This window comes from Siniperca chuatsi, linkage group LG17 (genome assembly GCF_020085105.1).
Source record: "Siniperca chuatsi isolate FFG_IHB_CAS linkage group LG17, ASM2008510v1, whole genome shotgun sequence".
NCBI lineage: Eukaryota > Metazoa > Chordata > Actinopteri > Centrarchiformes > Sinipercidae > Siniperca > Siniperca chuatsi.
This window is the reverse complement of record NC_058058.1, coordinates 18,947,598-18,962,821: the sequence shown is the minus strand read 5'-3', so window position 1 is coordinate 18,962,821 and position 15,224 is coordinate 18,947,598. Positions and strand designations below refer to the sequence as shown.

The following is a 15,224-nucleotide window of genomic DNA, read 5'->3' as shown; positions in this document are numbered from 1 at the left end:
TAATGAGAGAGACAAGTTTGATGAGGCTGAGTTATGATACAGGGCGAAACTGCAACTAACTGCCTCAAATGATGTAATCTTTTTTTTTTCTTGCTGAGGATTATAAAAAAAATCAATTTTGTAGAAAGACTTTCTGAGTCTGGGAGTACTTATTTGTTAAAGGGGAACTTACAGATAAATGTAAATATCTATATTCAAGTGAGATGCATCTGGCGAAGCTCGGAGGACCCCAGAAAGCAACTCCATTATTGTCCAGCATGCAACGACGACTAGCAGATCCTAGAAAGAGAGAAAGAGAGACAAATACTTTACTGGGAATTTATCAAATTTTGAAATTAAACCTGCCCAAGAACACATCATAATCTATTACTGTTAATATGGTGTCCATTCACAGTCAAAGAACCTGCTGCTATGCATAAATATGATATACATAATGCAGAAATTGAGAAAAAATGTCGTACTTTACATAAGAAAATACATAAATATTTTGCTTGAATTCTTAAACTGAGAGGTATTGCCATTTATCACAACATTAAGGTTGTCTGGTTGTCAGGGTGTCTGCTTGATGAATTTTAATAGATAGAGGGAAACCACAGCACATTTATAATATTGACACTTATTAAAAAATAAAAGCAAAGGTCAATTTTGTGAATTTGCCTTTTCTTGGAGTAAAATATTATTGAGGATAGTTACAGCTACCAAGTATTTCATTTGTAGCAGTTTCACAGTGTTTGGCAGCTCATACATGCTAGCTGTTTTCACCTGGCAGCCAGCAGATGAACTTGTGAAGGCTGCCAAAATACTTTACTGAGACAAAACCTTTTCCATAGCCAAATAAATATGCACTTGCTGAATCCTGGCTCTGCCTTTTTATGAGTAATAGATTGACATAAATAAACTGTAAAGTTTCCTCGGTTAATTAAATTTAATACATTGATTTACCTTAAATGTGATGTTCTTTAAGCTATAATGTTTTACTGGCAGGCTACCAGATTCACGCAGGTATGTTTTGATGTCAGAGCCAGTGCCAAAGTTTGAAAGATGTAGAAACACATTTATATTAGAGGCATTCTGAACCACATCTGCTCTTGGCTTAAATACAGAAGGAGAAAGTGCCAAAGTCAAGGTTTTATTTTGTTTCTGCTTTTGGAAGTTAAGAGAAAAGGTCTGGGAGCTAGCTGTTTGAGAAACTCTGAAGTTCAGATTAACATTAATATTACTATTTGTGTATTACTTACCGTGATAAGTAATACACAAATAAGGTTTGTTTTGTGTTGGGAATGGTATAATGACTGTCTCTGTATACTAGAGCTCAAAATAGTTAAAAAAAACAAACATTTTTGATGAGCCTTAGACATCAATTCCAGCATTTAAATTAATCTGAGTCGCTATTTGTCCCAGATATAGGAGCACATCGAATTTTGAATGATTATAATTATCTCTTTTACAATTTTTTCTTTGGTACTAATGAAACAATTGTTGTGCTGTTGTCACACTGTATTTACCAAAGGTTACTTAACAGTCAAACATTAGAAGCAGCACATTAAGGTTTTTTGTCTCCCATGGAGCTGACAAACATCTACTGTTGTACAATTTTTATGCATATTGGACTTTTCTTTATTTTTCTTTCCTTGGATTTCTGTTGATTAAGCATGAGGTTCTATAGGTTCTTTTTTTCTCTCACTTTAGCTAGCTCTGCTCTTGCTAACTAATGGGTGCTAGCATACATTCTTGGAACTATCAAACTTTTGTTGCTCCTGTTGGACATTTGTTAAAGCCTGTTGGACATTTTCAGTTTTTTCTTCCCATGGATTTTCTGTTGACTAGGTATGATTTTCTGTAGGTTCTTCATTTCCTCTCACTGTAGCTGCTGCTCATGCTAACTACCGGGTTCTAATGTACATTTGTGGGGCTAACAAACTTCTGTTGCTCCTGTTGGATATTTTTTAGTCCTGTTGGACATTTTCAAAACTTTCTTCACTTGTATTTTCTGTTGATTATACTGTAAGTATAGTTTTTGTAGATTATTTCTTTCTCTCACTTTAGCTAGCACTGCACATGTTAACTACTGGGTGCTAACGTACATTCATGGGATGAACTTCTGTTTCTCCTCCTCTTAGACATTTTTTAGGCCTGTTAGACATTTTTCAATACTAGCTTAAGACTGGTTGGCATCTTGTCCATGTTTCTTATATGAACTGGCTACAGTTTGAGCCACATTTGTGTTGTGTATTGTATTGTATTGTCGTCAACTTTGATTTATACTAAAAACTCCAGGACAAAAAGAATCACAAGCTTGATTGAAACTTGCTAACAGCTAACACATGTTGGCTACAGCATTTCATGTGACTGACCAGTGGCATTAGTTGGACACTTGTTGTAGACAGTTTCTCCAGCTGAGGCTCTCTTCCATGACATAGAGAGAAGATGCTCGTCTCTACATATCTCATGAGGAGCTGTAGAAATACACAGAAAAAGTGAAATGAAGCGCAGTCTCGCAGGCACACAGAAAAAGAAAAATCACCACGCACACACTCCCACAGACACATACATAGCGAAAAAAAGGGAGACAGAAAAGCACAAAAAACAAGATTCAAATCAATGTTCTCCTGCAGCAGCTACCAATCTTATTCCCTTGTAGGCTACATTGCTCAGTGCTCTCTGTCAGTGTCACTGCCTCAGTACAGTATCTCATTCCCTCTTCATCTTACCCCCTCTCTTTATTCATCTGTTTTCCCCCCCTCCCTCTCTTTCATAACCCTGATGAAAAAACGGGGGAGAGCGCTCTGAAGATATTCCGAGGGGGCAGACGAGTGTTGGCAGAGGCGATGCAGAGAGATGAAGAGGGACGGAGAGCGAAGAGAGAGAGAAACACAGAAAGAGAGAAAATATTATATGATGTTCCCCTGCAATGCCAACAGACAAGATCCCTGTCTTGTGTAAAAAAGGCTTGAGAGCTACTCAAAACTAAGGGGTCCATGGTGGAGGCTGCACTCTAAAGTTTATCATTTGTAGCCTGTCAGAGCTCACTGTAAGCATGTACTGTACTGTAATGTGGCATTCAGGCTTGTACAGAAAATACACTTGTATATTCACTTGTATAGCACACACAGCTTCAGTCAAGAGGTATACTTATTAAACCACACTGTTTCCTGTAGTGGCTGACACTCGGACATTGAACATCTCCCCTTCTACCAGGCAGAGAAACACAGAAAGAGTGAAAGCAAGCAAGAGAAAGTGAGTGAGATTAGTGCAATGAAAACAATGTTAAAGAGGAAAGATAAAAGGAGAAATGGAGTACCTCTCAGGTAAATAGAGAGGATAAAAAGAGAACACCACAAGGTAAGGACATGCAAAATCAATGAAGAGGTAAAGATGGATGAGTATGTGAATTGACAGGAAGATAGACAAGAGACAGATAAAGATGAGAAGAGCGCAGTTCTGAAATTGAGATAGAAGCCTTTGGCTGTGGTGCGAACCACTGGGAATCACTTCCATTCTGCCTTACCAATACTGTGCATATGGAGATTGGGCACACACACTAATACACACACTCTTTTGTCTCTGTCAGGGATCCACTAGGAGAGGCATGCAGAGAAATGCAGCCAAAAAGAAAAATAATGTCTAAGGCAAAAAGTGTTTGTACAGACTTTTCAAGCATGAATAATATATAAATAAGCATATATACTGTAGTTCTCCCTCATTTTCTCAGCTCTCACTCACACACACACATTCACAGAGTCACTGACCAGGGCATTTCTTCTCGTTACAGGACCGGACCTCCTCTCCCGAGCCATCGCAGGGGTAGCCCTGTATTCCGGTGCCCTCACACATCCTGAAGCGACGCTGCCAACCGGAGTCACATGTCTTGCTGCAGAGACTCCAGTGGTTCCAGCTGCCCCAGTTACCTCCACCTAGAACAGGAGCAAAGCACTGCCGGTGAAGATTAGGGAGCAGGGAGGAAATGTGGGAGGGAACGTGAGCGGCATGTAAGGTGAAAAACAAAGCGGAGTTGTTGATGAATAGTACATTTAGATTACAATCTAAGGCGGCAGTTTCTAAACTTTTGTATTTTTTTGTGTGGTACCCAAATTAAGTCAATACGAGCCCATTCTGGGGCTCAGGTTCTTTACATTACACTAGTATGTAGTGTAACAGACTAGCAAGCCAAACTGGGACCCAACACACAAATTCCTGGTATGTGGAACACCGATCAGAGAAGACCATACAGATACCTTTATATAATGCATGTTCCATGTTTGCATAATGGTGTTTGACAGCATGTGAGGGTGAATACTAAGCATTAATTTGTACACCTTACCACTGCAGGAAGGGTTGGTGCAGTCTCTGCTCTCCTGATGGGGGCCCTTACATTCAGCCCAGCCGTGCACTGACGCACTGCAGCGTCTCTGCCTCTGTTGGGTTCCTGTGTTGCAAGTCACACTGCATCCCGACCACGGCCCCCACTCCAACCACTGGCCCTCCACTGGACAGAGGGAAAGGGAGATGGAAGAAGACCCAGGAAAATGGATGAAGGTAGAAGGAAGAAGATTTTGAGAGACACAGGGAAATCAGGATAAATTGATCCAGATTTTTGAAGGATAGCAAAGAGGATGTATGGGAAAAGATGGGTGCAAAAGGAGAAAAGATACAGAGCAGAGAAAGTGAGTATGCTACAAGTAAACATAATATAGAATGAGTTAGGACAGAAAACAAATAAATTACAGAGGCTATTTGGTTTTCCATAAATAGCAGCAAGCAAACAAAACACACTTCATGGTTCTATGGACATTTTAAATATTTCAGTCTGTTTTGAAATAGCTGATTACAATTCCTTTCATGCTTTGTTTTAAAGAGTTCATACAGAGTACAGTCGGTTGGATTTTCATTCAAAGTGTTATTAGAAAGGCAACACATTTCAACTCTTGACTGGTGTTTGCGCAGAAATAGATACATGAAAAAAATAACAATTTCAGTACAATCCAGTACTGCCTGTCAGACGATGCATGAATACCAAATAACTTAACCAAAGCCTGATGACATGCACAGGTGTAATCAAAGCCCCCACTGTCCCTTTTAATAAGGGACCGTTGCTGGAGTAATTGAGTTGTCAAATAAAATATCCAAAATGGAAAAAAAAAATTATATTAATCAAAAACAGGCAGATTAATAATTTATAGTGTGTGTAGTCAAAGATTTTTGGTATGTCATCAACTTCAAAGCTAGTAATAGTTTGAGGATCTGTGTCACAGAAAAAAACATAATGTATACTGTGTCAATTCATGAGAGCAAATTATTTCTTCACTGTTTTTGATCCGTACTTTTGATTGGACCATGTCCGTTTGTATTTCAGAATACTGGGACTCAATATCATATTGTTAGAATTGTTAGTGTTTCCTAGTTTCTAATAATTGCCAAAACCTTGTAGACCAAAAACTGCTGTGAAAATACACAAATCTTGTCGTTTGACATCTTGGACAACATGCTAGCACACTTGTATCCTAAATGGTCAACAAAAGCTTGATAATGCATCTGTATTACTACTGTCCAACTGTTTTATTGGACCAGTTGAATGTCTTGAGAGGGTGATATCGATATTTTGACCTGTAGCAGTAGTTACCATAAAAGAGCCATTTTGTAACATTTTTTTGTAATATTGTCACACCAATCGTGGCTTACTTTACCCAGCAATTACTTGCACCGAATAGTCAATTGTTATTCTCAAATACATTTTTTAGGCTTGCTCTACTAGAATCACACAAACACACATTCCTAGAGATAATAATTTGAATTGAGTAACAATACCTCAAACAAATGCCTCCTTCTGTTGGCAGCAATGTAACTTATGTTGAAAAAAACAAATCCAACTCATGTGTTGCCTCCAGTTAGGTTACTCATGTCGGACTTGAGCTATGCTTTGATTTGTTTTTGCAGGTAAGGAGGTTAATGGCAATGGGACTGAACCATAACAGGTTCAACACAAGTTGCAGGCAGAAAAACCAATACAATGAGCAAAAAGACTCCATAGAGCTGAGGAAAGCAGAGCAGGGTAAGAGTTCTCTGCGGGTATATCACTACAAGTGACTCCTTTCATATTGCATCATTTGAACAATTGTTCATATAAAATATATGTGCAGCTTTAAATTTTGATTACAACTAATACAGTTTAAAGTTTGATTATTATTCATTCTCTTCAATGTAACCTTCAGTCAAGGCGAGCTGATGCAGGGGGTCATATTTTTTGTGTCTAGTGACTAATCTATGCTGAAAATATATACATTATGTATGCTCTTGTAGTTACAGCAACAAAAGTATTTTGGAAAATGTGTGGAATTAATTAAGTTAGGGCAACTCTAACATTTAATCACATAAATTTGAACAGACCACTATGATGCGTAAAAGAGAGGAAACCTGTCTTTATGGCCATTCAACTAACAGTTGATGCTTCGTGTATGTGCTGTAGGATTGTACAGTAGCCTGTCTATTTGTCTCTATATTAACAAGAATCGCAATACAAAGTAAGAACTGTTCTTGTTTGGGCTCAGAATGAAAAATTGAGGTACACATTCTACACAGGGGCTTTAAGTAGCAGAGAAAGTGAAGTACAGTGCAGTAAACGTATTTGTCTGGTTCTCCCAAGTGGGAAAGCATTGCCAACTCTCCTTGGTAATGTGGTCAATCACGCAGTGTGTGACTCGAACAGTGTTCCAACTAGCTGGGGCCAACACTGTGTTGGGGTTGACATACACAGAATGAGCTGTGAACTAGAATTTAAGTGTGAATGTGACATTTCCCAAGTCTGATCCTGAGTAATCAAAGTGAATCAAAGTCAAAGTTTTTTAATTGCAATAGTTTCAATATGCAGGAACTACTGTGTGTTACATTCATTCAAGGTGAGCTAGACATACAGTCAATGCTAAGATGTTTCCCAGCAAAAAGAATATCAACAAACCAACAGCATATTTACATCATTGTAATAAAGTAGGAATGTAGTATGGCAGCTCTCTGGTAGGAAGATTTTTTTCTTGCCAAAGCCACAATTTATTAATTTGCCTGTAATTAAGAGATGGCTGGTAATCCCTGCATATGCTTGGCTATGAACTGACAGTATATATTGTGAGAAAAAAAGTAGTTGTCAAGGAATTTAAAGGCAATTGAGATCCAATCACTGAGGCACATACAAAAACATGCATACGCACACAAACACACACAAACACACACACACACACACACAGACACAGACAAGATCCATCAAAGCTCTATTCTCTATGTGTGGACGTTTGTGCCAAAAGGCCTATGCTGGTATTCATCATTTCAAAGCACCATTGCCTTTGAACTCCCAAAAGCACGCGGAATCTGTTGTGATAGATTCACACATGCATACACGAACACATAAATCATATGAAGTCACACATACACAGATTTCCTTAAGGCCCTTGAAGGACGAGCCTACCCTTTCTTCCAAACCCTCTCTTTCCATCACTGTTCCCAAAACAGCATGGCAAAACATCCCGGAGGCCATACTTTAGATTACGACGTCTCCCTATTCCACCGTCTTCGAGACATAACTTTGCAGCCTCTATGTCTGGCAATGGGGACAGTTTTGTTTTATTTAAATATTAACCTTATAAAACCCCTGCTTTGAAAAACATAAAAACAAAAAAGCAAAAAAATAGAAATACATATTAGTCCAGAAAGGGGGTGAGAACACAAAAGGGCTCTAGACCAGACAGGCTCCAGCAGCATTCATATAAATATGAATGTATCCCTGCATCATTTACCAGGGGAAAATGATACAGGGTTCTTTGCCTTAGCAATAATAAATAAAAAGCACTTACCCTGTGATAAATGCTCAGCCAGTGAGTGATTACATACTATACAAGCATACACAATCTCACTCGGACTGAAATCAATTCAGGAAAAAAAAAGGTTATTATTCACAAAGCAACAACCAAGGTTGTTATAAACTGTCTCATGTTTTAGTGTCTCTGCGTCCATTAATCTCATTATTTAAACGTTATGCAGACACTATTTATATTCTGCCAACAAAAAAATGTAACAAATGAAATCACTAAAATTAATATTCTATTCTAATCTCAATGCTTTTAAAGTAAGTGGTTTCCTAAAGGGACACTTGAAATACAAAATTAAATTTACAGATGTTGGTATTTAAAGTTGATGTCGACATCTAGAAAGCTGTTCTGTGATAGGCTACAGTAGTTGTTGGTCAAAACCTGCCCTACTCTTCAGAGTCCACTCTATTGTGTCGTTATTTAAATTGCTGCTCGGTCCTATTCCCTTCTAAGGCAGCCTGATAAAGATGTTTCAGCTGGACAGTCTGAGCCAGTTTGGAATAAAGTCATGAGGTACCCTCGACACCAGAATTAGATGGGGCTGCACTGGTGACTTATTGCTGTTCTCGACGCGGTATAGGCCTAACAGGTAATCTCAGAGTAGCTGAAGAGCTCCACTGCAGGACTGCTCAGCAATCTAAATCAAGCCAACCATGGAAGAATCATAGATGTCCAACCTAAAGGCTTTGCTAGGCTACGATCCTTCTGTATGACTGAGTGAGAGATTGAAAAGTGGGCATGAATCTCATGGCTGACCACGAATGAATACGGAACTGAAAACTCTAGTGAGGATACAGGAGTTAAAGCAGCGACCATAAGCAGGCAGAAAAGATGGGGATTATACTGCATTCACACCATGTCAGCAGCGAGAAGAACGGTAAAAACTTCTTGATACTCCACATTGGTAATTAGTGCCTAAACTGTGTAAAAACAAGATTATGCATAAACAGCGAGGCTAGCGGCTCGGTGAGGCTGTACTTAGGGACAGTGGTACATTGGGCTAAATGCTAATATCAGCATGCTAACATGCTCATGTTGATAATGTCTAATGTCAATGTCTAATGTCTGTCATGTTTAATGTCTTAGTGTAGCATGTTACCATGCTAACATTTTCTAATTAGCATTAAACATAAAGTACATTTGAGGCTGATGGGAATGTCATGAATATCTGTACCAAAGTTTATGGCAATCCATTCAATATTTCATGTCAAAATAATTCACTCAAAACAATAAATGTCGACCTCATGGTGGCACTAGAAGAAAAGTCAGGGGATGTCTTTAGGCTCCATCCTCTTAGCAATACATCTAATAGGTGTTGTGATATTTCAGTCTGGACAGCTAACGTGACTCGAAATAAATTAAAATAAAAGAAAAACAATAACAAATAAACAAATACATAAGCAAACTACTGCTTGTCCATATGTTTCATCAGTCAAAGAAGTTATTTAATTTAGCTGAATTGATTCTATTGGTGTCAGTATGGAATTTTATTTTGATGTAATTGCCAGCGATGGTGGCTTTGCAGCCATTTTTGCAGCCACCAGTTTGTTGACACTTTTGTAGTTCTTTTCACCAAGTGGAAGATATCACAGCTGTCAGAAATGACCAATATCCAATACTTCAAGGATACTCAAGGCTAACATTTTTTCCCACTCAGCTTCTCATAATTACAGTCTGCACGACGTGACATGAATGCAGCAATAGTCCACATTTTAGCAGAGGAGAGAGACAATTCACTACAAGAGCTATAATGGAAGAACACAAAATACAAATGCATATGCATGTAAATTCAAGAACTGTGATAGTAACCCAGTTGTGTTTGGTTTAGATTTTCGTGATTTGGAAGAAAAAGAAGAAGAGTCATGCTTGAATAGGCAGAGAGGCCAAGAGAGAGAGAGACTGGGTGTATCATGTAAATGGGGATGGTACTAACCAGGACACACTGCTATGTTGCAGAGTTTGGTCTGAATGTCGGGCCGTCCACAAGCCACGGCCCCGCCTCCGTTCACACACTTCCTGGTTCGCGTCCTGGAGCCCCGCCCACAGGTCACAGAGCATAGACTCCATGACGACCACTCCTCCCACAGCCCATGCACTGCAAACACCCACAAACACACGCACAAACACACACAACATGGGGATGAGGAATGAGGCAGGGAGGTGGTGGAGCATCCCATCGCAGGCAAGAGGGTTAGAGAATGAGAGAAACATGAGACATTAAATGAGTCTGAGCACATTCCTTAAAGAACACAAAGGAGGTGACCTTCTGACCTTCACAAAAACATTCCAATTACAAAGGCAAAGAAACACTGAGAATGAAGCTGCACTTACAGTACATGTTACTTCATGAAAGAAAATGTAGGAATGGACATTCTGGCATTTGAAGTCATGCAGTTATGCAGCTCGAGTCATGACAAGGAAATGAATGTGGTAAGTTTGCTTCTGAAATTATTAGAGCTTTCAGTTACTATAGACAGTGAATCAAAGGATCCAAAGACTCCAATGACTACAAACACTTCAAACACTAATTAAAGCATAAAAAATGTTTCTCCTCTTCTTTCCTTCGTCTTTCCTCTTTTTTCCTCTTTCTTGCACATCTCATCCCATTTTAGCAACAGATGAAGTTGAAATAAATCAAAATAGAATAAATGAGCAGTAGAGTTGCATAAAAACTTTGCAGATAATGAACGTGACTTCAAGACTACTCTTGTGATTACTGAATGCTAGTTCTCGCAGGAATGTTGATCTTTTATTTCATCTATGTGACACTGGAAGCTTGTTGCCATGTGAAAAGACACATGCATACGCACACACATGCACAAAAATAATTGCTAAAATCATTTGGAGACATCTGACCTGAGATTAGAGGGAATAATGACGGAAAGACAGATATTAGGGGGAAAAGAATGCAAAAGAAATGTTCAATGGGAGACTCCAAAAAAGAAAAGATGAATGACAGGATTGGTTAATGAATGTCACGAAGGGAGAGAATAAAAACAGATGAACATGACAAAAAGAGGAGATTATAAGCAAATTTGAAAAAACACAAACGACTTTGGAATGAAAAAAAGAGCACAGAAAAGAAGCAGGTTATTTTGAAAATACAGAAATGTTCAGCGAGAGACCAGAGGAGATTAAGCTATGTTGAAAGAGATGGAAGAAAGAGAAAGGAGCAGATTTGGAGAGATGCAGGAAGAAAGATAGAAGGCAAGATATAGAGAGGGGGAGGGACAGAGGCGCGGGGGGGGGTTTAGAGACAGCAGGATGGAGATTGCTGGTCCTGTGTTGAGCAAAGCTAAATAAATCATGGCGATAAATAATTAAGTCTACTCTGTGAAGGAAGGCTCAGAGGAGCAGGAGTAGAAGGCTGAGAGAGAGGGAGAAGACGGTGGTATTAAAAAGTACAGAGATATGGAGAGCTGGTAAATAGTGAGACATCCTTAGATTCAACAACACATTGTATCAATGTGTCTGTAAGTAAGCTGTACAAAGTGGCTATATGTTGCAATAGCATCAAGACTGTATCCATTGATAAGCATTTGTGTCGCTTTTTGTTAATGCACTGTTCATTTTAATGAAATGCTTTTTCAAGTAAGCTGATTTGTGGGCCTTGCGAAACTGGAGCCAGTTGCATCAGCTGTTCTTGAGTTAAAACTACTACTTATAACATAAGTGTTTACTAAGTAGAGATTTGCTCACAACTTAAAATAAATGTGGGAAACACCACACAAACAAGTTCTTCTGTAGAGATTGTGGTTGAGAGAGTTGGCTAGGTTAGCATAATCGGATATGTCTCAATTAGTCAAAACTGCTTAAATACTACTACTACTCTGAAACACAAATGTTTCTCCACGTATGTAGATATAAATACAATAAAGTCATACATTTTACATAGATTTGGCTGTTAGGTTTGATATGTTTGGCTCCTAAAAATCTTATATTAGGAAGTTGTGTTACAGCTTGTGATGATGCAGTGACTTCCTGTTAACTCTGTTGATTTCTTTTGATTGGACAGTGCTACAAATGTTTCCTAGCAACTTTTTCACATGACTAAAGTACTTACTAGCTTAGATCTTTCTCAAGTCTTGCTGGTGCAACCATAATTTAAACTAACGAGTAATTACTAGGACCTTAAGAAGAACTTTGCACACAAACTTAGTATTAGATTTACAAATAGCTGGTGCAACACAATCCTGAATTTGAAATATTACTGGTGTTTGAGACATTCATTTTGGGATTTGTAAGTCATATTGTAGCTAACAACAAACAACTAGTTCTAAATGTATTCATTTTTCTTTTAAACACACTATTTCATGATTGAAGTGTTCAACAGCCCCCAAATTAAAGATTTTTGAGCTTTGAAATTGCAATTTAGTGCAACTCACAACTGAAAAAGTTGTAGCTGCATTTGTTACTGATTTGAAAGGTGGTATTTTAATGCAGCTGTTGGCTGTTGTAGTGAGCTGAAGTATGTCATCCTAAATATTTTGGTTTCAAACACGAAACAAGACTTATTCCCTTAAATATTCAATTGAATAAATCATGCAAGTAATAAAATATAACTGGCATCTTCAAAGTGCAAGCAGATTTCTTGGGGGTATCTCATTCCAAATTGCAAACCCTTCTCAGGAGACTCCAGAACTTAATACAATAATGAGCAGAGAAAAAAAAAACAAAAAAAAAAACAAGTCAGTCAGACTTATTTCCAATTGCAGTTTTTTTCACTGCAACACTTCAGGATGCTTGTAAGACATTACTTATTCATCCAAATTGAATCTCCATCTCTCAAACCCAGTACAAGTGTATCTGAAGTCTGACTGTGCAAAGCCAATCAATTCGCCTATAAAATCAAGCTTCAAGCAGCTTTGGGACTAAGACACATTAAAAGGAGAAAATATCAGTTGGACATGGAAACAAGGGTAGGAAAATAGAAGAAGCAGATAATCAAATTAAAGAGGAAAAAACATGACAGAAATGTCCTAAGATACTGGGATTAGGATTGTATTACACCAACTATTGGTGAGCAGGTAAATACTCCCCCCATCAAGTGATTCCCAGTCATAAGCAGCACAGGGCAATTATATCAAATATGTCGTCTATCTTGACACCAACAACTACATTAACATAATACAGCACGTCTTTTAGTTCAACTGTGCACATTAAAGGGAGTTTATTGCAGTCAGGGTTGCAGTCACAGAGGGAGGTGGAAAAGAGCATGTATACAGCAGCAAGCACAGAAAAAAAGAATTAAATAACAAACTGATTAGTGCTGATCAAACAACAGAGTGACAGATCTGTGTAACACCCGGTCACAAAATCAAGTTCATGAACTCCATAAATTCAGCTTTTTGAGAGGTACATGAAAAATAAGTAGCTGAAAAATGTGCTAAAAAGGGAGCACACAGACTCACTTACACTGGCTGGGGTTTCTGATGCAAATGTAAGTAAGTTCAAATAAAGAGAAGATAAAATGGCCATGCTCCTTTATTCAAACATAATACACACACACTTAGCAGAGCACTCTTTCAGATAATAAGGTTATGCGTAATGAGGATGCAGGACTTTTATACATGTCTTTAAAATCTATGCAATTATAAAATAGAATTATAATGCATGCTGTATGAAGATATCAACTTTTAATTTCTAGCTTTTGAAATGCATAGTCTATGATAGGGCACATGCATCATATTGACCCTAACTATTACCATTATTACCAGCAATTTCATCTCTGGGGTTCCATTATTTACAACAACGTATGAGGGTGTGTGCGTGTGTAAGTTTGTGTGTTCGCCATCTGCATGAGTCTGCAATGAGTTCATGACTGCATCCTTGCATGCACCCTCAGTCTCTTGCTTCAATGATTACTGGAAATGTGATGTTGCAGCGTTTGACTTCGCACAGACCCAGACATACTGTATTCATAATGCACCATTGTTCCACTCCATGTTTTAAATGTCACTGAGTCTATGGCAAATGAGCAGTAGCTAAATAGAAGAGAAGTAGGGGTACTACTTCACTTTGAACGCTTTGGGGCATGAAATCCTTATACTTCAGCGCATATTTAAAAAAAAAAAAAAGAAAGAAAGTTAATTTGCCAGTCCAATTACTGCCTAGTTTGCTTTGTCAAGAGCCAGACCATTACTTAAAATTGATTATCTGTATCACCTTAATATAAGAGTTTACCCATAAAAAACGTGGAGAAAAAAATGTCCATTTTCACTTCATTGGCTTTCTGTCCGAGCTACTTTTCTTTGATGTTCCCTAACTCGTGCAGACACACATACAGGCATGCACAGAGATGCGCCCAGAGACATATCCACCCACACTCACAACACACCCATACTTCTAAGTCCTAACTTATGCACAAACAGAAATAAATGGTAAAAAGCAGAATAGAAAATTCTGGCACACCCATCTAGCCAATTAAGTATGCAGACTGCACTCTCCCCACCTCAGGATACTCTGGGAGAAACTGTGAAAGTGAGTGTGTGTGTATGTGTGTGTTTACTTATGCTTGTGTGTCTTGTATATTTGTGGTTGCGAGTAAATGCATATGAAACAGAATAGAGGATCGTGGTTAAAAACATTTCCCTTGCAGATCTTTGAGATAAATCAGGAAGTTGCCTCTACTGGCCGTCATGTTCTGAACAGCAGGTTTGAAAGGCACAGCTCATGCTTGTATGCATGAGCTGTGCCTCTGTATGTATACTCAACTTTCTCTAAAAACTCAAACTGGAGTTTCATTAAAGAGCATTTTATTTTAGAGCAAGCCTATTGGCAGCATTGTTGACATTGAAAGTGTTACATTAGTATGTTGAGTGTAGTTTTTATAGTACTAGAGGTATTCATTTGTGATTTTAGTGACTGAATTGAAAGTTCAAATTACTGCAGTCCTGATTAGAGTGCTTGTATGTCTGCCTCTGTACTGTACTACATGTTTGTTTATGACTCCCCATCGGACCAAGGGTAGACAGGACTTGAATCCAGCAGCAAAGAGATTAATAAGTCAAACAAGCATGTAGATTCTACCCAAAATAAAGTCAAAGTAAAAAAAAAAAAATCAAAATGATTTTTTTTTTCAAAAGTAAATCACATTAAGTTCATTAAACACTTTAATGTCTCTTTGCTACCGCCCCCACATTACCAGTCTACTTGCATTTGGTGTGATCCCATTCAGGCAATCCCTGGAGTGCCCCTACACCCCTCCAGAACCACGTCAGGAAACATCAGAGGAGTGGGGAAAAAAATGAAATAATAAACGGAACACAACACAGCAACCAATATTCCATCAAAGGAATGGCTGAGGATATTAATATCGACACTGAATGGAAAATGAGGCACTTAGACATACAAATCGCGTTGGCACATTTG

General features: G+C 38.4%; 1 protein-coding gene across 17 annotated transcripts in view; it reads right to left on the bottom strand.

The window, feature by feature from the left end:
* Window positions 1-15,224, bottom strand: part of adgrb2 (adhesion G protein-coupled receptor B2) — a 221,784-nt gene that overhangs the window by 97,508 nt on the left and 109,052 nt on the right. For 16 of the 17 annotated variants that reach the window (XM_044172461.1, XM_044172465.1, XM_044172462.1 and 13 more), the window contains 5 exons: window positions 9,787-9,948; window positions 4,322-4,486; window positions 3,750-3,914; window positions 2,355-2,456; window positions 173-279 (listed from right to left, as the gene is read on the bottom strand). In XM_044172461.1, the coding sequence (XP_044028396.1) occupies window positions 173-279; window positions 2,355-2,456; window positions 3,750-3,914; window positions 4,322-4,486; window positions 9,787-9,948 (701 nt within the window). The remainder of the gene's footprint in view (window positions 1-172; window positions 280-2,354; window positions 2,457-3,749; window positions 3,915-4,321; window positions 4,487-9,786; window positions 9,949-15,224) is intronic. The other variant, XM_044172464.1, reaches the window with a different exon arrangement.